This window comes from Sphaerodactylus townsendi, linkage group LG01 (genome assembly GCF_021028975.2).
Source record: "Sphaerodactylus townsendi isolate TG3544 linkage group LG01, MPM_Stown_v2.3, whole genome shotgun sequence".
Taxonomy (NCBI): Eukaryota; Metazoa; Chordata; class Lepidosauria; order Squamata; family Sphaerodactylidae; genus Sphaerodactylus; species Sphaerodactylus townsendi.
In genome coordinates, this window is record NC_059425.1 from 113,531,707 (window position 1) to 113,557,092 (window position 25,386).

Below are 25,386 nucleotides of genomic sequence, written 5' to 3' on the forward strand. Positions count from 1 at the left end.
GTTTTTATTATGAATTCAGTTTTGAGTAAGATTATTTAAAACCAATCAGATGCAGATCTGGCCTGTCACACTCCTTCTGCTGCATACCTTAAGGCTTGTGACTGTGGTCTCAACCTTTTCTTCAAAGGATTTGAATGTAGGCGAGTTCCTAGCAAAGTAAACCACAGAACTGTCAGCTCTTTAATAGTCTATTAGATAATGGCACAACAACAAAATTACTCTCAGAATATAATTCGGTAGTTTTAACAATTGCAACTAAATACTTGCCATTGCCCCCTAATTTCAGTTATGATAATCTTAAGAACTATGAAAACACAGGAGTAAGACCCACTGAAGCTACTGCATATTTGGTATGTTGCCATACTGAACATCTCACTGGCTACTGAAATAGTAACAATATGCACTCAATTTCAAGCAACTGTCAACCAGAAGATTGATTTGATCCCCTGAGGTCAGCTGGCTTCAGAAATCACTACTATTCTCAGTGTCACCACTGAAGAAGAACCTGAGATATCCAGGGTGTACCAGATGGCCAAAATTCTCAGAACCCTCTACACCACCAGAGATAACTTGCGGAGCATTCTTTCTTTGCCAGACAGTTGGGTCCAAAGTGCTCAAACTGCCTCGTATGTAGCTTCTGGCCAGCTGGCCTGCTGACCTGAGTGAGGTTGGAATGCAAAAGTAACATAGCTCAGGGTGCCACCAATCAAAAGAAGAACATATGAGAACAGTGTACTACTAAATATTTTATGCAAAACAAATGCACCCTAAAGCCCTGTGTGATTGCAAACACAACATGTGCATGTAATTATTTTAAATGTGTGTTTCTTTAAAATGAGAGGTAAGTTGTAGGGCAGGGGCTGGTAGGGGCTGATGCTGGTAGGGGCTGATGGGAATTGTAGTTCCTGAACATCTGGAGAGCCGCAGGTTCCCTACCCCTGTTGTAGGGAAAAGGGGGGGTTAAAGGGGGACAAGAGAGCAAGGTGATTGGTTTACACTGGAAAGTGACTATGAAGAGTCTGTGCTGTACTGAGAGAGAGAGAAACTGTGCTAAATTTTTAGTGAGAAGGGGGCTTGATGATGTTAGCAACCTATTGTTATATGACCGTGGTGGCAAACCTTTGGCACTCCAGATGTTATGGACTACAATTCCCATCAGCCCCTGCCAGCATGGCCAATTAGCCATGCTGGCAGGGGCTGATGGGAATTGTAGTCCATAACATCTGGAGTGCCAAAGGTTCGCCACCACTGTTATATGAGGTGAAGTATTTCCCACATAAATATGTAGAAACACTGAGAGACTAGAAATTGGTCACATTCTAATAGGGTCTCAGAGTTCTAAAGGAGTGAGAGAGTGGATTGATGTGAAGTGAAAGTCACCTCAGCAGAAGCTGTTGCCTCAGATTGTTTTATTTATTGTAAATTATTTCTTGGAACCTCTAAGCTAAAGAATACACACACAATTTTAATCTGTTAAATTGAACCTGGAATCTCACACTAGTAATTTGCTCAGGACCACATAGCCCTTCAAAACTGTTTTAAAGCTTGGACACATTACTTTAAGAAGAAATAAAAATGGATTTGGAATTAAATTCCTGGTGGCAGCGATAAATAGATATGGAAATAAATAAAGAAACATTATTTCGCACCCATCATATTTAATTACAAAGAAATAAGATTCCAGGTTCAAAGGGGGTGCCCCATCCCCCATTCTTTGCTAAGGAGATGGGGGATACCCTTTTGAGAGTCCAAAAACTTTGTACCCCCTGAACCAAACTGCACCAAACTTGGGGGGTGCCATCATGACAGTATCCAGATGATATCCTGAAATTTTGGCGCTGATACATCCAAAAATGCACCCCCTGCAGGAACATCCTAGAAATTTGCCCAAGAATCTTTGTTATGCATTGAGTTTTCTGCATTGCTGTCAATTGGGGTTGCAGGCTGGGGGGGCACATTTCTGAAGGCATAGTCTCAAAACTTTCATGGTCTCATCAGGAGACTTCCCTAATGATACCCCCAGGTTTGGTGCAGTTTGGTTCAAGGGGGGGGCAAAGTTATGGACCCTCAAAACTGTAGCCCCCATCTCCTATTAGCTCCCATTGGAAACAATGGGGGATGGGGCACCCCCTTTCGGAGTCCATAACTTTGGACTCCCTGAACCAAACCTCACCAAACTTGGGAGGGGGGGGGGGGTAGCATAAGGACAGTCTCCTGATGATACGCTGAAAATTTGGTGCCTCTAGCCTAAACACTCTGTGCCTTTAGGACTATTCTGAGTACAGTATAACTGTTTACCTGCATCACAGAATTGTGACCATCTAGTTCGACTTTTTGGTTTTCTTTAATTCTTGCTAAGGCATATAAGATATTTTCTGTGAGTGTGTTTAAAATAAAGTATATGTTTAAAGGGACAGATCTTTCCACCCTCACATTAATATAAGTATTTCAAACAGCTAAAGGCTGAGGATTACACATCATTTTTATTAACACATTAATATAAAATTTCCATAATACACCACTATAAAAAGAATGTGAAACTTTTACCTCATAGCAGGCATACTTATGGAATGGCGGATAGAGTAGCTGTCACAAGAGCATGGGAGAGAAAAAAGAAAATACAAAATATTTAATACAGGTATGAATTATGATCAGTTTTCTAAGCTTAGAGTTTCAATTCTAAGACAAAATCTGGTACTCACAACCTAGTAGAAATCTCTACTGGAATTCACTTCTATAAGATATGCAAAGGATAAAAAAAGAAGAAAGAACCCAAAAGAAAAGTGCAAGGCACAGGCTTTTAACATTTGTTTTGTTGAGGAACTTCTGTAATGTGATTTCTTGTAGGGAACTTGGGTTGATTCTGTTTTATGACTTTGTACGCCGCTACTGTTTTTAAGGTTTGTAATTGTGTTTTAAATGATTGCTGAGTATTATGTGTCGTGTTGTAAACGGCCTAGAGCCCTCCGGGGATGAGGCAGTCTATGAAATCTAAATAAATAATAATAATAATAAAAATAATAATAATTTCTAGTGAAATCGCAATTCCTTCTAACTGGTAAAAATTAGTTAAAAAGTATTAAACAATTACATAGTTCATAGGCAAAAATAGAAGTGATGTGACTAAGGCAGCAGATCATGACATTTAATGGAACCCCTAAGAAATAGCTGCAGAACCCAAGATCTCCTTGAAACTCTGGTAGGAGGACTGTCATAGAACATATCCGATTGAAACTCTACTTTGTACATTATATGAGTATTAGATTCAAATCCAGTAGCACCTTAGAGAGCAACAAGATTTGGGGGGGGGGGGGTATAAGCTTTCAAGAGCCAAAGCTCCCTTTGTCATAGGGTGGAAATGTTTCCTGTCCTCTGCACAGAAAGCAGGAAACGTTTGGAAAACATTCCAGGAAAAACCGATAGCTAGTTTAGCATTTTAAAAAAAACCTCCAAAAATGTTCAGAGCTGAAATAGACCATTTTCAAAATGGTTTTTTTTTTGGGGGGGGGGGGGGGGTCTGTGTAGAGTTCCACCTCAAAGTGCTTCCGCCCACCCCCCCCATCCTGAAAATGTATCATTTGTGCTGTGTAGAAAAACTGACTGTGAAATTTAGATCACATTGCTTCTGGCTTAGTTTCACTCTGAAGGAGACTTTAAATGTTGCTGAAGAACAAACTATTTTGAGTGGCTGACAACTGAAGCATTGCCTGAGTTTAAACGTTCAAGTTAATTTTCTCCGCTGCTGGTGCCCTCCATTTTCTGCTGTTTCAGGATTCTCTGTGCTGTCTGTCATTTGCTGAATGTTTCCCACAGACATTTCCTCAGCTGGCATCACAACTACCCACAGAGGCGGAGAAAGATGAAACTGCGCCCAGGACACACATGCACACTGCCGGAAATTGCCCGCCCCCCACCCCAGAACACCCCCGCCACGCCCCCTTGATGGCCCAGCCATGACGGCTGCATTGTAAGAGTATATACAGAAAAGGGGAATGAATAGAGTGGAGAAAGCAGCCATTGCCTTCCTTAATCTTTGTTCCACAGAGATTTTTCTTCCATTACTATTTTTGGTAATTTCAAATGTTATTGTTCGATCAGGAATGAAAGCTCATACAACCTGCATCCCTAGATTCCTCCCATTTTACTGATGGGACTATGAGTGACATGCCAGGACTAATTATTCTAATTTGGTACAGTTGTACCAAAATTTGGAACCCAAACAGTTCTTGAACAGGCCATCCAGGACAGGCCATCCAGGAATTCACCTATTTTATCACATACTTAAGAAAACCCCTTAAAACTGTACCAAAGGCATTCAGGATGACAGCACAGAATCATTATACACCCTATTCAACAACACCATCACATCCTAACACCAAAACCAAAATATGCCCATTTATTGCAGCTGAGTGATCAATGGTCCTGGGGCAAATTTTGGTTTTTCCCTGGGAATGAGGTGAAGAGCCCTCAACATCCATTTGACTAGAGATTGTAGTGAGAACGCAAAAATAAATTGATGAAATGCATATAGTGTTGCCTTTTCAACAGGGGCCCCAGTCTATAGAAAAAAAATCCACAGTCCAGTAGAGTTTGGTGCTTTATATTTCAATTTCTAGAAAAATTAGAATCGTTGAAAGAAATATATTTAATTAATTTTGCCTGAGAGGGACATATTTTGAATGACCTTCATTATGTGAAATTGAATCTTGTCTAATCTTGCCAAGAATGCAATAACCAACAGCCTGAATCCTGTCCCAGGTTTTCTTCAGTAGATTCTGCAGTGGCTAAAACAAGCTGCACAACCAAGATGTTCTGGTTGAAATAATGTGAAGTTTCCAGCCTTCAGGCAACAGTTCTCAAGGTCCCTGCCATATCCACTTCCACAAAATGAACAATGCCAAATAAGCATTAATCTTACCCAAGTGAATGTGACCTGGAACAGCAGCACAAGGGAAAATTAAGAAGAATTAAGTGTTGGCATACAGGTAATGAAAACAGCTGGACACAGTATAATCAACATCAAAGTGTTCACGTGCTGTGCCAAAAATAAATGCAAAGAGGTAAAAAAAAATCCCACTAGCAATACTTATGTACCTTATCCAATTTTGCATGAAGAGGTTAAAAAACCTGCCAATTTGGTTCACATTTGGCTTGCTGTTTACAAACATGGTTCAACTGTTCCTTCGCTCATTTATGGCTGTCTGAGATATGGCTTCACTATATCCCTCTGTAGCCATGCAGTACAGCCCAATAGATTTTTTTGCTGATGTCAAACACAGCCCAACTGTATCACCCCAGTCCTTACTGTGAAATGGCTATACTCAGTAGGGAGTTTTTAAATAGACAACCAAATCATTCACAAAATACATAAATATAGATTCTGTATTTTAATAAAAGCCTACTCTTTAAGTAGTCCCAAGTTATGCTAATGGATAATGATCAGTTTGAATCAGCAGCGTCTTTATGCGGTGGCACTTTTGCAAAAAACCAATGCAAACCTATCTGGCAGGCGTTTATAGCTGTTCAGCATGAGCCAAACAGGCTGGGTAATTGGCTCACATCTGATCAGCATCTCTGAACACAGCATGTTCTATTGTCAGACATGTTCATGAAAACATTTGCCGCATCACTAGATGTGTAAGTTTTGTTTGCAAGTTATAAATTCTTCAGCAAGAAATTGTGTGACATAAGATGAGATTAATTACATGCATGAAAAGGAAATCTGACTGGAAGAAAGGATGGTAGGGTTTGCAGTGTCATATCAACATTTTATTTACAGTCAAAGACCAACAATTAGAAAATGCATAAAATAAACATGTTACATGGGTTCGTAGTGTAGGGATTCGTCCACCTGAGCAATAAAGCTTTTAAGCAGATTCTAACTGCCACCATCCAAGTGCATCTCTGCAACAGTGAATTTTAGATGTGCTTATAGATGCTGTTTCATACATCCATTTTCTAGTTGGATTTCATTTGTTTAAAAATGAGCCTGTGTTCAGTATGTCCATAGTAAGTTATCTTGAGGCTGCATATGCTGCATTAACTAGTTTGCCAGGATTTTCATTTTGAAAAACAGACAATGGACACACTGACAAATTTTGTGTGTGGCAAGCTTATGTCCACAGTCAATCACCAGTGACAATCTCAAATTGTCCAGTGGAAAAAGAGACGGTTTGAAAGTTTGAGTCTGTATCTCATTCTTTGCATAATTCAGGGGTCTCCAACAAGGTGTCCACTGACCCCTCTCCTGATGCTAGCAAAGTGTTTTTTAGAAAGTGGGTGAAACCATGGAGGGCTCCTGCCCAGTTGGATTCCTGTCTGGCCGTTAGAGACCTGATGGGCTTTGCAGATTAAAATGACCATATTGGTCATACACTCCTTTTTCCCAGTCTATTGTTAAAAATTATTACTGTTGTCCATTGCACGTGGCCTTTCTTTGTGTTTGTGTGTCTATATCCCTTGCGGGAGTGATTTTGTGGTCCCGAAGACTCAAAAAAGCTGGGGATCCCTGGACCCACAGAATATGAACACATTGGTTCATTTAATTTTAGAAGGAACACATGAATCCTCCTGAAAATCAAGTTCATGCCAAAGGAGAAGCATCCAGAGTAATGTTCAAATAGCCCACTCCTTCACAATACATAATACAGAAGGAGAGGAGGCGAAGAATTAGTCTAACAACTCTTGAGCTACTGTTTAGAGACCAGTCTGTTAAGTACTACTACTTTGCAATCTCCATGTTATTCAGTAAAGTCTGTATGGGACTTCTAAGCAAGCTGATCAGAAGTGAATTGAACTTATGTAATGACAGTGCTTGATAGACCAGTCAAATACAATCTGATGGTGATCTTTTTTTTCAAAGATACAAGCCCTCCTGTACTAAGGTTATATGAACCAAGTTCCTTGGTGATGCAAGTTCCTTGGTGATGCAAACCCTGTGTAAAGTTCAGTCTTGACCTTTGCAGTAACACAAAACATGGTCAACTGGAACTTTCTATTTTTTACGCAAACATAGGCAAACATAGTGGCTTGAATCCTATGATCAAGAGCCATGAACTCTAGATAATCTGTGTCATGGAGTTACTTCTTCCACAAAATCGGCTATTGGTTCACTCACCGTGAAGAGCCTTTCTCCAGTTAGGCGTGGGAAGTCTGCAATGGGTTCTCTTCTTGTCTGCTACCAGGAGGCAGGGTCTTCTTTAAAAGAATTGCTTCCCGTTGACCCCTCGTCCGGGTTAAGATCCCCAGTTGCGAACTGACCACGTAGTCTGAACAAACAACACTCAAGAAAAAACATCTTAACCTTTGAACTAAACCCCCTAACATAGAGGGATAAACTAGACGGATAATTCAGGATTTGGATGGAAAACTGTTCCAAGGGAGGGCCGAGACTTCCCACGCCTAACTGGAGAAAGGCTCTTCACGGTGAGTGAACCAATAGCCGATTCTCCAGTAGACGTGGGAAGTCTGCAATGGGACCTACAACGCCGTGTCCCTGCTCCCCGGGTGGGAAATTAGTTTTCCTTAACCAGATCCAGAATCTTGGTGCCGAAGGCAGTCTGAACTGCGGACCAAGAGTCCAACTTATAATGTTTAACGAATGTAGATGAGGATGACCAGATGGCCGCCTTACATATATCCTCAACTGGTATTTGTTGCCTAACAGCTGCGTTGGTAGCAGCGCAGCGGACAGAATGGGCTGTAATTCCGGATGGTACTGCCAATTTGGTGGAAGCGTAAGCTTCCGAGATGCAGGTGCGAATGGCGTTGCTTATGGCAGCACCCGACATCTGTTCGCCCAGCCTAGGATGAGCCACATTGATGAACAAGCTGTTGGACTTTCTGATTTCCTCCGTGCGAACCAGGAACGTTTTAAGGGACCTGCGCACGTCTAATTTGTGCCACAATTTCTCCCTATCGTTGGTAGGATTGGGGTAGAATACCGGAAGCACTATTTCCTGTTTTAAATGAAAATTGGATGCGGCTTTGGGTCGGAAAGAAGGGTCTGATCTTAGGGTGACCCTGTCTGGATATATTGTGCAGCAGTCAGGGGAAATGTTGAGAGATCTGAGCTCTGAGACTCTCCTGGCTGATGTTAATGCCACGAGGAATAAGAGTTTCATCCTCAACCAACGGAGGTGAATTGAACGGATTGGTTCAAAGGGCGATCTGGTGAGAGCCAATAACACTGTGTGTAGGTTCCAGGAGGGAAACCTGTGAATTTTGGGAGATTGTGTTTGGGAAACTCCTTTCAGGAATCTTAGGATGTCTGGATGCACTGAAACACGGTGGCCCTGGATTTCGGGCCAGACCGTTGAGAGGGCTGCCAGCTGTCTACGGAGGGTTGAGGCTCTGAGGCCTTCTGTTACCCCACCCTGAAGGAATTCTAGGATGTGTGCCAGACCCGGTTTTTGGGGGTCCAGTTGTCTAATGGCTGCCCATTTTACAAACACCTTCCACGTGTAGTCATAAATTCTAGTGGTGGATCTACGTCTGGAGTCTAGTATGGTTTGTATGACCTGAGGTGAGTAACCTTTTTGCTCTAACCCTGCCCTCTCAATAGCCATGCGGTTAGGTGCAACCTGTCTGGGTCCGGGTGCCATACCGGTCCCTGAGTGAGAAGGTCTGGCCGCGATGGTAATGGGATCGGTTCCCCCACTGCTAGTTCTAGTATTGTGGAGAACCAGGGTCTGCGTGGCCAGTATGGGGCTATTAGGATCACTGTTGCCTGTTCCTGGAACAGACGTCTCAGTAGTTTTGGAATTAGGGGAATAGGTGGGAATGCATAGAGAGTCTCTGGGGGCCAGGGGGCCGTGAGTGCGTTGGTTGCTACGGCTGTCTTGCAGAAGAAGCGGGACATGAACTGGTGCAGTTGAGCGTTGTTCTGAGACGCAAAGAGGTCTATCTTTGGGCTGGGAAAATGGCTCATTAATTGTTGGAAGACCTCCGGGATAAGTGCCCACTCCGCATTGTCCAGGGTCTGTCGGCTGAGCCAATCGGCCGTGATGTTCAATTGACCCTTGATGTGTTCTGCTTGTATGGATGAGAGATTGGCCTCGGCCCAGTTCATGATCTTGTCGGCCTCCTTCTGCAGGAGTCGCGATCTGGAGCCTCCTTGGTGATTTATGTAGGCCCTCGCAGCTATATTGTCCGTTTTGATTAATACGTGTTGGTGTACTATCTGATCCTTGAAGTGGATGAGGGCTAGGAGGATCGTACGTGTCTCTAGCAGGTTGATGTGAAGGGATTTCTGAGATTGTGACCAGTGTCCTTGAACCGTCTGAGATCCCAGGGTGGCACCCCAGCCCGTTAGACTGGCATCCATGAAGATTTGGATCCGTTCCCGGACCAGGTAGACCTTCCCCTGGGAAAGATTGTGTGATTTGGTCCACCATCTGAGGTTGGTTTTCAATGAGAGTGGGATGATTATTTGTTGATCCCGTTTGTGGGTGATGTCCCATTGGTACTGGCGAAGAAAGGCCTGCAGGGGTCTTGCATGCATTCTTGCCCATTGAACAGCGTCGATGGCTGCTATCATCTGACCTAATATGCTTGATAGGTGCATTAGGGACATTTGTTTCTTGGAGATGAGAAAAGAAACTTCCTTCTGAATCTTCTGGACTTTGGGTCTCGGGAGGAAGAGGGAATTTAGCCTTGTGTCTACAATTACACCTAAGTGCTCCATCCTGCATGTGGGTCTGAGTGAACTTGTTTATTAGGAAACCGAATTGTTGTAGTGTTTGCATTACCATTTGGACGTCTGTGAGTGCAGTGGCTTTGGTTTTGAATCGAATTAGGATGTCGTCCAAGTAGGGGTGGACGTGTATTCCCTGTTGTCGTAAGTGGATTATGGGGGGCAACAGAATTTTGGAGAAAACTCGGGGCGCAGATGCAAGCCCGAACGGTAAAGCCTTGAACTGGAAGTGTTCCTGCTCCACTGCGAAGCGGAGGAATTTTCTGTGTCTTTTGTGGATGGGGACATGGAGGTATGCCTCCGTGAGGTCGAGTGAGGTTAGGAATTCTCCTTCCCTGATGGATGCTGTGATGGTGCGCAGCGTCTCCATCTTGAATTTTGCGATCCTTATGTGTTGATTTACATATTGGAGGTTGAGGATCGCCCTCCAGTCCCCTGATTTTTTCGGGACGGTAAAAAAGTGGGAGTACACTCCCGTGTGTTTGTGTTGTGCAGGTACATGCTCGATGGCTTGTATGGAGAGTAGGTGGTGTATTGCGTTCAAGGTTCTGTGTCTCTTGTCTGGGATGTGGCTCAGTGGGGATGGGAAAAATCGATGCTTTGGGAAGTGTAAGAACTCTATTGTGTAGCCTAGGTGAACTACTTCTCTGGCCCAAGAATCTACAGGTGACTGGTCCCATTGTTGGCTGAAGTGGGACAGTCTCCCCCCCACTGGAATGTGAGCGCAGTCATTGTCTGTTGGTCTTATCAGACTTGGGGAATCGGTCGCCTCTCCTAAAGGGATGAAAGGATCCCCTTCTTGAAGGTCCACTTGAGTGGTATTGTTGTTGCCAGTTGGACCTATTCCTGTCTCCGTTCCGAGGGAAGGAACGAAAGGAGCGAAAGGATCTAAAGGAACTGGAGGAACCCCTGTTGGAAGAACTGTCCTGTCTGACGAAGCGTGGGAGTAGTTTCCTGTCATCTTTGTCTTTAACTAGAATTTGGTCAAGTTCTTGACCGAAGAGCTTTTCTCCCTCGAAGTGGTAGCCGGTGACGGCTGCCTTAGAGAGTGCATCCGCTTTCCAGGAGCGGAGCCAAATGGTGCGTCTGGTTGCGACTGAATGGGCCATTGATCTGGCCGCCATAGCCAGAGCATCCAGGGTGGAGTCTGCTAGGAAGGAAGCTCCTATTCTAACCCTGTCGATCCCTTCCTTGATGGCTCTGTGCTCGGGTGGCAGTAGCTCTGATATTCTTTTGAGCCAAGCCAGGAGTGCTCTGGCCACGGTAGCTGATGGGAGAAGTGCTTTCATGGATATGGCTAGGCACTCGTGTGCCCTTTTAAGGTGCACATCTGCCTTTCTGTCTTGAGGATCTTTGATAGAGCCGTCTCCATCCCTGGGAACTAGGCTACCTGATTGGATGGATGCAACGGGAGCATCTACCAGAGGGACCTGCAGGGATTTGTGAACGTAGGTAGGTAAAGCGTAGAGTTTCTTGGCTAAGGGAGGAGGATTTTTGCTGGACGTGGGATTCTGCCACTCTTTCCTAATTCTCCTTTCAAAGGCTTCTGGGATGGGGAAGCACGACTTGTCCGTTCCATCCTGTTGGAAGTAATCCTGATTTCCCTTGGGTCTGCCTTTGATAAGTTTGAGTTGTTGAGGATTGGGGACCTCCTCTGCTTCTGCAGAATCTTGGAGGTCCAGGGCAGAAATCGTTCTAGAAATCAGGAATGGAAGGTCTTCTAACTTGAAAAACCTGGGGGTTTGTTCACTGGGCTCGACCTGGCTATCTTCTGTGTCAGAGAACTTTTCCTCTTCTTCTACACACTCCCCCTCACTAATGCCTGCTTCGCTCTCTGATTCATGTGTTAGAGTGGGCTGAACTGTCCCAGCCGGGCAGTTAGGTGCATGTACTGGAGTGCCCTGATGTTGCAGTTGTTGGATAAGTAAGTTAGCAAACTGCAGGGGAGAAATAGAGTTCCAAGCGTTTGGGTTGTCTGAAAGGTTGACCTGGCCTCCCTCCTGAAGGGAACCGGAGTTTGGTTGCCCAACATCAACATTTCCCTGGGGCACATTTACTTGCCGTGGTTCAGGAGTTTGGCGCACTTCAGTCTCGGTGTGCTTGCGCTTCTTTGTCGCCTTACGCCCCTGGGAGGTATCAGGGGGCCCCACGCGTTTTGGGACTGTGCCCTCATGCGTTTGGGGTTGCTGGTCCGCCGATTTAGAGCGCCCGGATTTGGACTGCAGACGGCTGGACTTCGCGGCTGCGCCAGTTGAAGGAGCGTTCCTGCCTGTCTCTGGCTGAGTGGAGGAAGCTCTGGCTGCCGAAGCCCGGGTGGACTCCGCCGCTGTGCGGGTAAAGGTCTCCCTTTCGGGGGAGAACCGACCATCCGCCATCGTTGCCGCCCGCTAGGCTAAGGGAAAGCCTCGAAACAAGCTCTGGGAGCGCGCGCGGTTCGCGGCGAGTGAAAGGCGGCGTTAAAAATGGCGCCCGGAAGCGATCGCGCCAAAAACAAACGGCCGGCTGGATCGTCGGCGCGCCGCCTGTTTTCGCGCCAGAAAATGCGGGGCGGCGCTTTGAAGAGGCGCTCGTTTCGGCCCTCGACGGAGGAGGGGGGGGAGCGTTAATGCTCCGACGGCCCGCGGCAGCGGGAGTCCCTCTTACGGGATAATTACGGCTGAGGGAGGGGGGGGAGGGGGGGAAACGAACGCACAATAGGAATTAAAGATAAGGGAAGCTAAAAACCTAGAGTCCTTGAAGAAAACTGAGGAGCTCTAATAAAAGCCTTGCTCTCCTGTAGAGGCAGGAAGTCAACTGGGGATCTTAACCCGGACGAGGGGTCAACGGGAAGCAATTCTTTTAAAGAAGACCCTGCCTCCTGGTAGCAGACAAGAAGAGAACCCATTGCAGACTTCCCACGTCTACTGGAGAAACTTCCATTTGTGCAAGATCAATGGTTGTCAATAGGACCCTGAACAAATGGAACATTTAGTAGAACAGGAGGCATGCTCCACCACAGAGACTATGTAGGTTGACTGGAACTTGTTCATAGAATTCAAGCCTTTATCTATTAAAAGTCAATTTTTGATTAGTTATTCTTTGCCCTCATATAACCAAGGCATTAGATGTATATAGATGGCCATTTAACAAGGGATAACACACCATAAGTAAGCATGAAACCAATTAAATAGCCAGTTTTCTATACCATCCTACCAAATGTTGAGGAAAATTTTTAATTATCCTTCAGTTACAGATGTGGGACAAAACAATGAACCCTGACCTGGATAGCCTAGGCTAGCCTGATCTCATCAGATCTCAGAAACTAAGCAGACTTGGCTGTGGTTTGTATTTGTATGGATGACCTTCAAGGAATACCATGGTTGTGACACTGAGCGAGGAAATGGGAAACCACCTTTGAACATCTCTGGTCTTGAAAACCCCATTAGGTCCCCATGTCAACTGTGATCTGATAGGACAAATATAAATATATACATATCAGTGAATTCTATACTCTTATCTCCAGCTGGATTGAATATAAAGAGTTCCCTTATATTGAGTTAGACAATGAACACATCGAAGCTGCCTTGTACTGAATCAGACCCTGGATTCATCAAGGTCTGTATTGCGTTCTTAGACAATGACTGATATGATAGAAGATATATTTTTAAATCTTTATATTTGTTAACAAATGATCTTGGTTTAGAAATAAATTTGAATTTAACTTGGCACTGTTTCACATACTGTGGATCAAGGCTGCATTCTTAAGCATGCTTTCATTTATGTCTTTCGTTTTATATGATGCCTTTCCCCTCATGGGTTTAGGCCTGCTAACAATAATGAATCAAACCACTTGTCCATCGAGGTCAATTCAAGACTTTCAGCAGGTCTCCAGCATCTCAGGCAGAGCTCTTTCACAGAAACTGCCTCATATTTACCCCTTATCTCCGCTTAGGATAGTATTTAACTCTGCATCTGTCACACCTTCTCCTTTCTGTCCTTATTTGGAATGTTTCAAATGAGGAAACTCCACTGGCCTCACTTCATCCTATCACTAAAGACTATTCCCTTCCTTATAGTTAATCAGATATGCTCAGGGTTCAGGAACACCTCAGCTCCCTCCGTCAAGAGATTTGCCACTGACTTTGCAAAAATGTCTCCCTTCACTTCAAGCCCAGGAAATCTACATGTTTTGTTCCTATTATTTCCCCACTGCTGCATCAAGATCTGTCATCGCTCTCACACTCTGCTTTGAATCCGATTGTATATTCTGGGGTCAAGTCAACTTACTGCCTGCAGTCTTGCTTCACAACCCTTCCTCTAAGGATCATTTTCTTTTGGATTACTGTGAAGAAACTCTTGCTTGGCATTTCACCCAACTTTCCCCTTTAGAAACCCCACATCTATTGGTTCATATAAGTCCAAAGTCTCTTTCAGTCTCTTGGATTCCAGCCATCCCCAGATAACAAATCCATGCAGAATAGGACAAATCCATGCAGAATAGTATTATTTTTTCTGCTTTGCTTTTCTTTCTTGCACTTTGCACAAGGACCATAGCATATATTGTATGCATCCTGTTTGGTGCTGTAATATATATATAAATATTACTTAGACAGCATATATGCATCTTGCTCTTACCCAATAAATCATCTCTATTTATATTAACAGATTCCAAGCTGTATTTTCTCCAGTCCTACTACAAAGCTTCATCCCTCTATTTTTAAGATCCCCACAGAACAGCTCCCTGTTTTTCCTATGCAACATCAATTTGCATCATTAACGTGTAAAGAGGTGATATGAAGCACTTTCTCATGATGAGTGGGACTGCTGGCATTGTCCAAATATAATGTAAATTGGATTGCAACAGCAAATAATACCTATACGTGTGAAGCTGTCATCACAGATTAAATACAGATCTCCTGTGTCACCTCTGAATACCCAGAATTTTCACTGGAAAATATAAACACAGCTATGGATCACCAAATGATGTGATTTCTTTTATGTACACATATATTTGTCAGTTATTCCTGACATAAACACAGTAGGCAGATATTGCAATGATATATTAACTTTGAGTTGGCTACTGTTAACCATTTCTAAGTAATAAGAAAACCAAGCTCTAATCAGCTCTCCACCTTTCAGTTAAACTGGAACACAAGAATTTAAAAACAAAAGTAATATAAATGGTACCAGTTCTAACTGGTACCAAACTTACTCTTAAAAAGCTCCTCTGCAAACAAGGAGCTTGTTAATGAAGAATTTCTGGACAAAACATCTTTCCAGTCCTATCTCTATTGTACAGACTGACATTGATTTCTAAACATGTTCCTGATTAGTAATGATAGGCATACTAAAACAGGAAATGAACAATATAAATGATTCTTTCTCCAGTAAGTTAAAATCTAGTGTGAGGTTTGCAGGAAAAGGTAAAAATATTAGCGTTTTAATAGTAGGACTCTTGTACAAAACATTCTATGTAATGGGGTGTTGTGTGGTTTCTGGGCTGTATGGCTGTGTTCCAGTAGCATCTAGCAGTGATTCTGGCCATGAAAGCGTGTCTGCAAAGTTCCACAGATTTTTGATGTCAGAGTTAGCTAATGAGAAGCATAGATGATATGGAAACAAAAGATACGTTCCAATACCTTCAGTGAAACAAAAGTAGTATTTTAAAAATACATTCACTTTGTTTTAAATATCACCAACATCCATTTATATAATGGTTGACAGAATAACATAAGCACACATACACACACACACGCAAAATGGCAATGGATCTGTCTCCAAACAGCTTACAATCCACCTTTTAACAGCAGAGGAGAAAATTCAGCAAATCTGATGTGGGACAGAAAATGGTAACAGAAGCCCTTTCTAGGAGTTACCGGTAATATGTTAATAATGTGCATGGCCTTATTTTCTCATTTTTCATCCAAATAGCTGAATTTCCCTTTATTATTCTACTCAAAGAAAACAATTAAGCTAAGCAGAAAAAAAAGACAGAGAAAACCACCAAATATTCTCTAGAAACGAAATCCAGCTTTTTATACCTCATATCTCCAAACTTCTTGCTGATGACTGTCCCGACATTGCTAAAAGCTGCTGTAGCCTTTTGTCCTGCTTGGCTCAAAGTTTCTTGAGTCTTCTTATAACTGCCAATAAAGACATCACAATATAAGCAACAGTCCTAGAAGAAAAGCTGTAAGGGAGGGAAAAAAGGGTTATGAGGAACGCATGACTGCGAACATCAAGACCAGCAACAAACAGTTCTTCAAGTACATCAAAAGTAGAAAGTCAGCTAGGGAAGCGGTAGGCCCGTTAGATGACGAAGGAACAAAAGATGTGCTAAAGGATGGCAGGGAGTTTGCAGAGAAGCTGAATGAATTCTTTGCATCTGTCTTCACCCAAGAGGAGGTGAGGAAAATTCCTGCACCTGAACCAAGCTTCTTAGGAGGCGAATCCGAGGAACTAGCGAAGATAGTGGTAGACAAGGAAGAAGTTCTGGCAGCCATTGATAAACTAAATGCTACCAAATCCCCTGGCCCAGATTGCATTCACCCAAGAGTTCTTAAAGAGCTCAAGCATGAAATTGCTGATCTTCCCACTTTAATATGCAACTTATCCCTGAAATCAGCCTCCATCCCTAAAGACTGGAAGATGGCCAATGTCACACCAATCTTTAAGAAAGGATCTATTTTGAACATTTTTCATGTTAAAAATTTAATTTTATCTGTTAGGTTCCTTAGGAAAATCTAGACAACAGGTTCATATTGAAAGCAATCCTGTTTCTTTTCTCAAAGCAGCCACATAACACATGACATGTTTGTTCAGACCCAATCCTCTTAAATCTGCACATGACTGGTGTGTTTTAACTCATTTGCATTCATCAGGATTGTAAAGCTGTTTTAAAATTCAGAGACTAAGTATTCCGCTACAAACCCACTTGCTGATTAAGCAAACTCTCATTTCCCTGTTCACTTCCTGTCTGGAGGTATAAATTAATGTTACTGACCTAAACAAAAAATAAAACTCATTGTTAATTTCAAATCAATTCTACTGCTAGCAAATAATAAAAGTACAGTAGCATTCTGAATGTTACCTGCATTGCCCTTTAACATATGTCACACCATGGAAAACAATGCTTAGCTGATTTCATCATACGCAGGCAAGACTTTTTCCTATCTACTTAAGGCATTTTTAAAAAGGTCAAGAACAGTGGGAAGGAAACAGGGACTAGAGAAAAATATAAAGCTATGAGTAGGCCAAGCAATATACTAGTACCATCCACTGCACAACCAAGATGACTCTGACATAGCTCAATTTACCTGTTTTGGATTCTGAATTAAAATTCTGCAGCAAGATACATGACTGCTGCCAGTTCATACTGATGCTGTCCCTCCTCTTCTCCTTATCCAAAGGCTACGCTTGCACTGATCTTCATCATGGATAACACTGCTCAGGCTCTCTCTTGTTAGGACTTGAAGAACAGCTCCAAATCCCAGGCATGGGATACTCTCTTTCACTTCTTTGATCATGTTTCCAGCAATGTGCAATTCACACAGAAGCTTTACATGCAATTGTTTATATAATAGAGAGATTCCAAAAGTGGGTGGGAATCCCAAAATTCCTTACTGCCCCACTAAGGATGTGGCCTGGGAGTCAAGAGAGCGCTAGTCTGAAAAAGTTTGGGAACAACCATCAAACATACATGGTGATTTACAATGTCCTCCCTGTCTATGGAGGCCCACCTTTGTCGCCTTTTCCCAACTTTGACAGGCCAGGCAGCTGACCCCCTACCTTTCCAAAAGAGACCTGGCTGCAGTGATCCATGAAACAATCACTTCTGAGTTCGATTACTGTAACTTGCTCTATGCAGGCCTGCCTTTGAGACTGATCCGGAAACTAAGACTAGTTCAGAATGCAGCAGTAAGGCTTCTCACCAGGATACCAGTAAGAAAGCATATCACACATGTATTATGCCAGCTGCACTGGTTACCAGTTCAATTCCAGATCATGTTCAAAGGATTGGTTCTAACCTTTAAGGCCTTGAGCAGTCTGGGGACCTCATATCTTTAGAACCGCACCTCCCCATAATGCCCACAGAGGAAGCTCTGATCCTCTGATGGTAATCTGCTGGTGATCCCTGGCCTGAAGGCTATCCGGTTTGCCTCAACAAGAGCCAGGGCTTTCTCAGCTCTCTGGAACTCTCTGTCAGCTGACACTGTTAGATTTTGTTTAGAGTCATGGATATGCCCAGTGGTGTGTGTGACTGCAGTTTATAGAAAGTTCTCCAGAGACATAAATGTAAAAGGTAAAACTTACATTTATTCAATCATCTTCAGTTCACAACTTTGTTCCAAGAAAAGGTAAATAGAAAGAACCCTATCTAAAGAGATTACTTTCCCTATGACAAGTGGGCACAACTAACGCGCCATCACGTGTGTGGAAGTGAGTGGATGCTGCAGTGGGAAAGGCCCCACTGAGCAGGCTGCCATTGACCATGCGCTCGGTTCAAAGGCTAGAGCAGAAGTGAAGCTAGCGTGGGGAAGAAAGGAAGTTAGTGGGCGGTCTCCTGGCCCAGACAAGGAGGGGAAACAAGAGAGGCAACATCAAAGAGTGAGATACACAGCACCCCCCAGTGTCCAGGCATGCAGAAGTCGCTTATTCCAACAGACACTAGGGCCCTAAGGGATCTTAATCAGTTCTACAGGGCCTGCAAGATGGAGATATTCCACTGGACTTTTGATTGAAGCCGTTCTGTGAACTGCATATTCTATCTGAAATAGGCCTCCCACATTTATATTATATATAACATCTTTTCCTCCCTCCCTCTCCCCCCTTTTTTCTCTCCTCCCTCAACAGAAATGTCTACACATTAGGGAAGATGTATGCTTGGGCTTCGATTGGCTGCCATCTATATATGGATAATTTTAGAAATTTACTTTAGATGAATTGTTTTTAGAATTGCATTTATACTGCTGTGTTTTAACTTGCTGTAAGCCACCCTGGGCCTGGCCTCAGCAGGGAATTGGGCAGGGTATAAATACAATAAATAAATAAACAAAACAAACATAAGATAAAGTCCCTGCGTTAAACAACTTAAAAGTTACATCTAGACACTGAGGAAAGCACCTTACTGAAGTTCCTCAAGTTAAAATCCAAACACATGAGTAATTCTGTAGACAGTACATCTCTGTAAGGTCCAAAAAATAATTTTCACTGAGGACATGAGTAGGTTACAGATATATTCACAGCTTACATCCTATCCCTTAAGCGAGTTCTGACGTGTTTCCCACTGGTCTCATTTTACACGAATGATGAATCTATTCCCTTGGTAACCATTTTGCCCCTGTTTTATCTTTATTACAATTATGATTTTTGATGTACTTAAAATTCCCTTGTTGCAAATATATATCCCTCTCATACTTCATTCTTAAAGCAGCTGTGCACTTCACTTTCAAGAAGCAAATGACTTATGGAAAATATAGTTCTGAGAGCCCTTGAACTATTATTTTGTCCAGAAACACAGATTTGTACTCTGAAAACCATACATTTTCACATATCTTTAATACAGAATTCTCAAGGATGCATGAGTAAGATTACTGTGTCTTCCAGAGATGGCTAAATAAAAATTAACACAAAAGAATCTCTGTACTCTCCAGTAATTGTGCTCTGTTGCATCCCAAGCCATACTACAGGAAAACAACCTTGTGGAATAAATAACATTTGGAGTAGAAGTTTCAGAAATAATCCTAAAGGATAATGCTGGCATACTTCCTTCTAGCCAGCCATCCTTTAGACCTCATTAGCATCCATGTATTAAACTTAAGAAGTTTCTGAATATATTGCAGAATCAATTCACTTGGAATTCCCAAATAACTGAGATGAAAAAGAGAGTAAAATTAAATCAATTATTGGTTGAAATGGATGAGGATAACTTTTGTAGAGTGTTTCATTTAGGGTCAGGAGTTCTCTGAAAACTAAATTAATGGCCAATTAACCAGTCACATGTTCAAGACTACATTCACAAATGTATATTTTTATTAAGGGATCTTTAATTTCAAAACTTGCCATTTTAATTGACTTCCTTACTAGATAAGAAATTATCCTTAAAAAGGAGTTCATGGGGATTCAGGCAATTTTAGTCCAATTAAACTAACATCTTTCCTGGTAAACCAGCGGGAACAATGGTATTAAATGCAACATGAAGCAATTAAAGGAACAAGTCTTCTGAGGAAGAATCAGCATGGATTCTGAAAAGGCAAATCCTGTCTTTTCAATATCCAGTTCTTTAAGAACGTCATTGAACATGGAGACAGAGGTGCTACTGTATATACTCGCGTATAAGCCGAGTTTTTCAGCCCTGTTTTAAGGCTGAAAAATGCCCTTTCGGCTTATGAACAAGTCACAGCTTACCAGCCAGCTCTTCAGGCCTCTGCTGAGGCTGGGGGCGTGGCCGGGACGAACTCCCTGCGGCTGCACAAGCCGCTTGTTGCTGCCCTCCTCGGAGGGTGAAGGGGGAACCCCGAGGCACCCTGGCTGGCTGGGCTTCCTCAAATCCTAGGAGGCAGAGGGAGCTCCTTATTTGGGCAGTGACATCAGGGGGAGTCACTGCCCAAATAAGTGCTCCCTCTGCCTGCCTGGGCGTTGTTTGTATTCACTAGTTTGTATTCACTAGTTAAAGCACGGGTGTAGAGACTGAACAACTGCATAGAATACTGCTATAGCTGTAAAGTCTGGTATGGCAATCAGCAGGAGAGTTGGGGGACAATGGTAATCTGCCATGAGTGATGGCATGGCATCACACCTGTTGAGGAATCACCAGAAATTCTATGATAAAACCATAGAGTTTCCAGTGATTCCTAGGGAAGACTATCACTTCTGGGGGGTTTTCCCCAGAAATGACAATGTGCCATCAGCAAGATGGCCCATTTTAGAAAAAAAAATCTCCTGCTGCTGCTCCAAGAGGTCCCCACCAGACCAATGAGTTGACAACCCTAAATACTAGTTTCATGATCTTCATCTATTTCCATAAATAAAAATACCTAAATACTGTGTTACTGTTCATAGTCTAGGAACTCATGTATCTTGCTCTGCATGTGTCCACATGTATAGTAAGATCATGGCAGCCAGATTAGTCCTTTGGTAGTGCCAAGTTTCAGAACAAATCAAATCCTAATAGAACTGTGCACGTGGTGTGGCATGGCCTGCCCTAAAATACAGATACAGCTCACTTGCTGTAATCGGTTTATTCATTTATTCCAGTCAGATTGCAAAAGCACGGCTTAGAATAAATCAATCAATAAATTTACAATGAGGCCTATTCTGCTGAACTGAATGGGGAAACTCATCAATACTAATACTAATGATTCACATTTACATAGTGCTTTCATGACCCACATTCATGACCTCATTGTACTTTACTCCATGCATTGATCAGAATAAATACATACTTCTGAATTGGGGATAGTGAATTTTCTCTTGCAACAACACATGGAGGTCAGCAGGGACTCTGAGGATCCTCATGAGATAAGTATAATCTGACTTTTGATTCTATGAAGAATATTTGACCACAGCTGCTTATATTTAAACTTTATCCCACCACCAGGACAGATGCTTGATTTCTTTTTGCAAGTGACCTGAAACAAGCAAGAACTTGGTGCTTTCATTGCTGCTATTTTACTTCATAAATTATTTGTTATAATCTACAATCTACACAATGGAAGAAAGAATAGCACAACAGAAGTGTACCCTAAAGGAAAGCAAAAGCAGTTTCAAAATGCAAAACCCACAGAAAAAAGGGAAACACCATCAGCCTTTCCATGATGCTATTATCCTGCTTTTAAGAGAATTATATTCAAATATATATTTATAGGAGTTCAAAAAGCACACTATTGTAGTTAGCAAAATACTTTCCCTTAACACAGCTTGTTAATAAATCCTGTGTAGGTCTGTCAAATTATCAGGTTCCCAAACTCAACAGAGAGACGAAAATTGCTACAATTATGGTGGCTTTCATAAGAAAAAGCTTCTGAACTTTTGGGGGGAAAAACAGCATACATTTAGTGATATGTCATTAAGGGTTTGTATAGAGCCACACATCTGGGAATCCTGGATTACCAAATCCAATTCCCTGGTAGAATAAAGAATCCTACCCTAATCCTATCTTTGTCAAAGGTACTCAACTGACAAAAATTCTTGAATCTGACTGGAACTAAAAGCAAGCCAGTTTTCAACTGCTTCTTCCTCAGGAATTGAATCCATCCTAAATTTTCCCAACCAAAACCTTGTATTACTTCTCAGTACTTTAAAAAAAAAAGTGCCAGTCCTCACATATAAGGTTATTGGTCCTATAAAAGTGAACAGCATACTGCAGTCTTTCCCATTACCTCCTTTGTATTATGTACCACCATGGCTGACAGCTCTATTAAAAACTTGTTTAGAAAACGCCACCACATTTTCACATGCAGAAAGGTACAGTAATGAACACTAAGCACAACATAACTTGGCAGTTTTACCCAGTTTATATCTGCTAGAATAACTATAGTAGAAAACAGTTACTGTCGGTGGAGCTGAAATAGGAGACTATCTGCTAATTCATAATCTAATCCTAAAAGCTTCACAGTAATTGTATGGGCTACAGGTTGTGTCAAATAGCTTACAAATGCAAATATTAAATCTGTAACAAGTTTAATTTATCTTCCAAGCTCAGTCCTGCATTAATAGCATTCAGATGCCACAAAATAAACTAGTGTCCCTTGTGAATATAATTATAATATGCAAAGCAAAGTGGCAGCAGAGCCCACTTCACATTTTTCCAACAAAATAATTATTTCAATACACTCCTCCAACAAAACAATTATATGGGAATTCTATTACATGTTCACATCTTGCTCTTCTACCCTAAGTACAACAACTTTAGGCCCAACTTCTCTGTCTTAACCATGGTTGGGTTCTCAGATCTTCCTATTAATGCAAATATGACTTTTTTGCTCAACAATCCCAAGTCAAAATAACTGAGACCATAGCCAAATTTTTGCTGTGCGTTTTGAACAAGGTTCCCTTGGCTTTTGTTCACATTACTTTCAGTGTTCTTTTCTGGATTCACTCTTCTTTGTCCCCATGTTGTATATGCCTTATAAAGGTCTCTGAATCTGCTATTACATGTTAACTGTAAAACTTGCCATTCTGTCTATTCACAGAACAGCAGGAAAAGTCAAGCAAGAAGAAAATAAAAAGCAGCACTGTACCTCTGAATGAAAAAAAATAGACACCGGTACATTTGTTTGTGCAGAAAGCATCCCAAACCCTATCTTAAACCTTAAGGATTCTGCCGTTGAAGTCACAAAATTCTTAGGAAACAATCCAATCACATTAATTAATTGATTGATTGATTGATTAATTAATTAATTATTGTTTAGTCTTATATACCGCCCTATCCCCGAAGGGCTCTGGGTGGTGCACAACAAAATCAAATCATAATACAACTAAACACAAGCAAGATTAAACAATTAAACTTCCATATAAATAAATTATCAATCCCTTTTTAAAAACAGCGGTTAATACAGATTTAAAATCAAATTCAAATGTCAGATTTCAAACATTCATAGGCACCCCATAAGCCCATTATTAAAAACCCTCCCTCAACAAGTTAAGAATTATATATTTAATATTGAGTACCAGAAACTATCTGTGCGTGTCTGTGTCCTCCCTCTCCTCCAACTCAACTTTCTTCCTTTCGTCTATTCTCTTTTATTCAACTGCCATCTTTTCTCTTTGTTCTCTGGCCTCTGTAGCCCATGCTGTATGACAGCTCAAAATAGTACACAGAAGTCTTGTACAACAAATGCCCAGGTGTGCTGGTGTTGTGCCATGGGGATTTGTCCTGCAGAATGCTGGGTGGGAGACGTGGCCCAGTAGCACCACAATCTGCAAATTGGTTCCACAGCACAATGGTAGTCATATAATTTGGCATCTGTCAGATTGATAAGGCAATCTAAAATGGCACCCAAAGTTTCACAAAGTTTTGGTTGCTTTTGAAGTTCTTATGCAGCCTTGTTGGTCAGTGATGCATCTCAGACACATTTGCAGTCTGTCGAAACATGGGGAGGGGAAGGGGTTGCCCCAATTTTGGTGTTAAGTGAGGAATCCTGCACAGCTGGGCAGGTTTGCCACTTTGGAATTAGTGATTATCTGTAGGGTGCATCACGTGCTAGATCTTTCAAAAATGAATTTATTTCACTGGATGATAATTTCATAAGAATAATGCCAATAACAACCAAAATGGTATTTCACTGAACCTACTTTATTTGTTTATTTGTTTATGTTTGTTTATTTATTTATTTTCTACATGTGAAAAGTCTTAGAATGAGTGAATTATATTCAAATCAAATCAAAAGATAAGGAATTACCTATGGTCTCCAGTCAGTTTTGTGTTTCAATTCTTCCAATACTACTGACTACTTGTATAGTGTATAGTCAGACCATTGATTTTCCAAAAATCCATGAAAGTACTCAGTGCTATACATAAATAAGTAGTCTGTACTCACGCAGCAGTGGTTTGCACATCATGCCAGCTTTTGCTAAAGTTCTGTTTCAGTTCATTCATCAGGTTGATGCCAAGCTTTTGTTTTATTTCCACAAGATGCTTCTCTTTAGCTGCTAACACTTGTCGTAATGTTGCAACTTCATCCTCTAGCTGGAAAGAATTAAGTAACATCATTTTCAAGCATTACATTAATTTATGTATTAAGTTAGTTTGGGGCATCCTAGGTTTGCCTGCTGCATCCTCAGGCTTCCTCCCCCTTCTCCTTAGGCACAGCTTGAACACTGCTTCCTTTGTTTTTGCCATGAAGTCATAGCTGACTTGTGGCAACCACATAAAGTTTTCAAGGCAAGAGATGTTCAGAGGTGGTTTGCCTACCTCTGCATCACAACCGTAGTATTCCTTGGAGGTCTCCTATCCAAATACTAGCCAGGGTCAGGGCTGAGAGTGTGTCTGGCCCAAAGTCATGCAGCAAGTTTCCACGGCAGAGTAGTTACTGAAACCTAAGTTTCCTAGGTCCTAGTTTGACACCTTAACCACTACAGCACTCTGGCTCTCCTGACTGCTTCCATGGCAACCTGTCATTTTGTGGTTTTACCTGAAATTCACACTGTGGTTTGTTTTCATGCTTTGAAGTCACAATTAAGTTGTGATGGTATCCTGGTTTGCAGAAAAGACAACCAACTCTCCCCCTCCTTTCTTACTTTCATCTTGCTCTCATCCTTGCATCTTCCCTTCTCCCTCTGCCATTTCCCTTCTCCTCATCACCATCCTTGGTGTCTTGCCATATTGTTACAGCAATCAGTTTTAAGCAGAAATTGAAACAATAACAGGGAACACTATAGCATGTATAAAGTTGAGTCACAATACTACAAAATACTGAAGCATATATTTAACTGCTATTTATTTTTGGAGGGCCTAGATTTATGAATCTATGAATTATGAACATTCATGGAATAGATAGGGCATTTTATTGAGAATTGAAACTATTTATTGTTAAATGAGGGACTTTCCTACAAAATTCTTAGATGCCTGTATATTGTCCTTATCTTTAACATTACTCCATCACAAAAGGCTCACAGAATCACCAGTCTAAACAGTTATATGTACACACAATTTGTTAACCTTAAAACTCTGTTACTATGTCTCTCTTTTTAATACCAAATACCTGTGCCAG

At 41.9% G+C, this 25,386-nt stretch overlaps 1 protein-coding gene across 2 annotated transcripts in view; it reads right to left on the reverse strand.

The window, feature by feature from the left end:
- The window catches only part of TPD52L1 (TPD52 like 1), a 56,308-nt gene that overhangs the window by 1,381 nt on the left and 29,541 nt on the right, over nucleotides 1-25,386 (reverse strand). The window contains exons 3-7 of one of the 2 annotated variants that reach the window (XM_048491371.1): nucleotides 24,214-24,362; nucleotides 15,715-15,816; nucleotides 4,919-4,933; nucleotides 2,548-2,586; nucleotides 88-148 (exon numbers count right to left, since the gene is read on the reverse strand). In XM_048491371.1, coding sequence (XP_048347328.1) covers nucleotides 88-148; nucleotides 2,548-2,586; nucleotides 4,919-4,933; nucleotides 15,715-15,816; nucleotides 24,214-24,362 — 366 coding nt within the window. The remainder of the gene's footprint in view (nucleotides 1-87; nucleotides 149-2,547; nucleotides 2,587-4,918; nucleotides 4,934-15,714; nucleotides 15,817-24,213; nucleotides 24,363-25,386) is intronic. The other variant, XM_048491380.1, reaches the window with a different exon arrangement.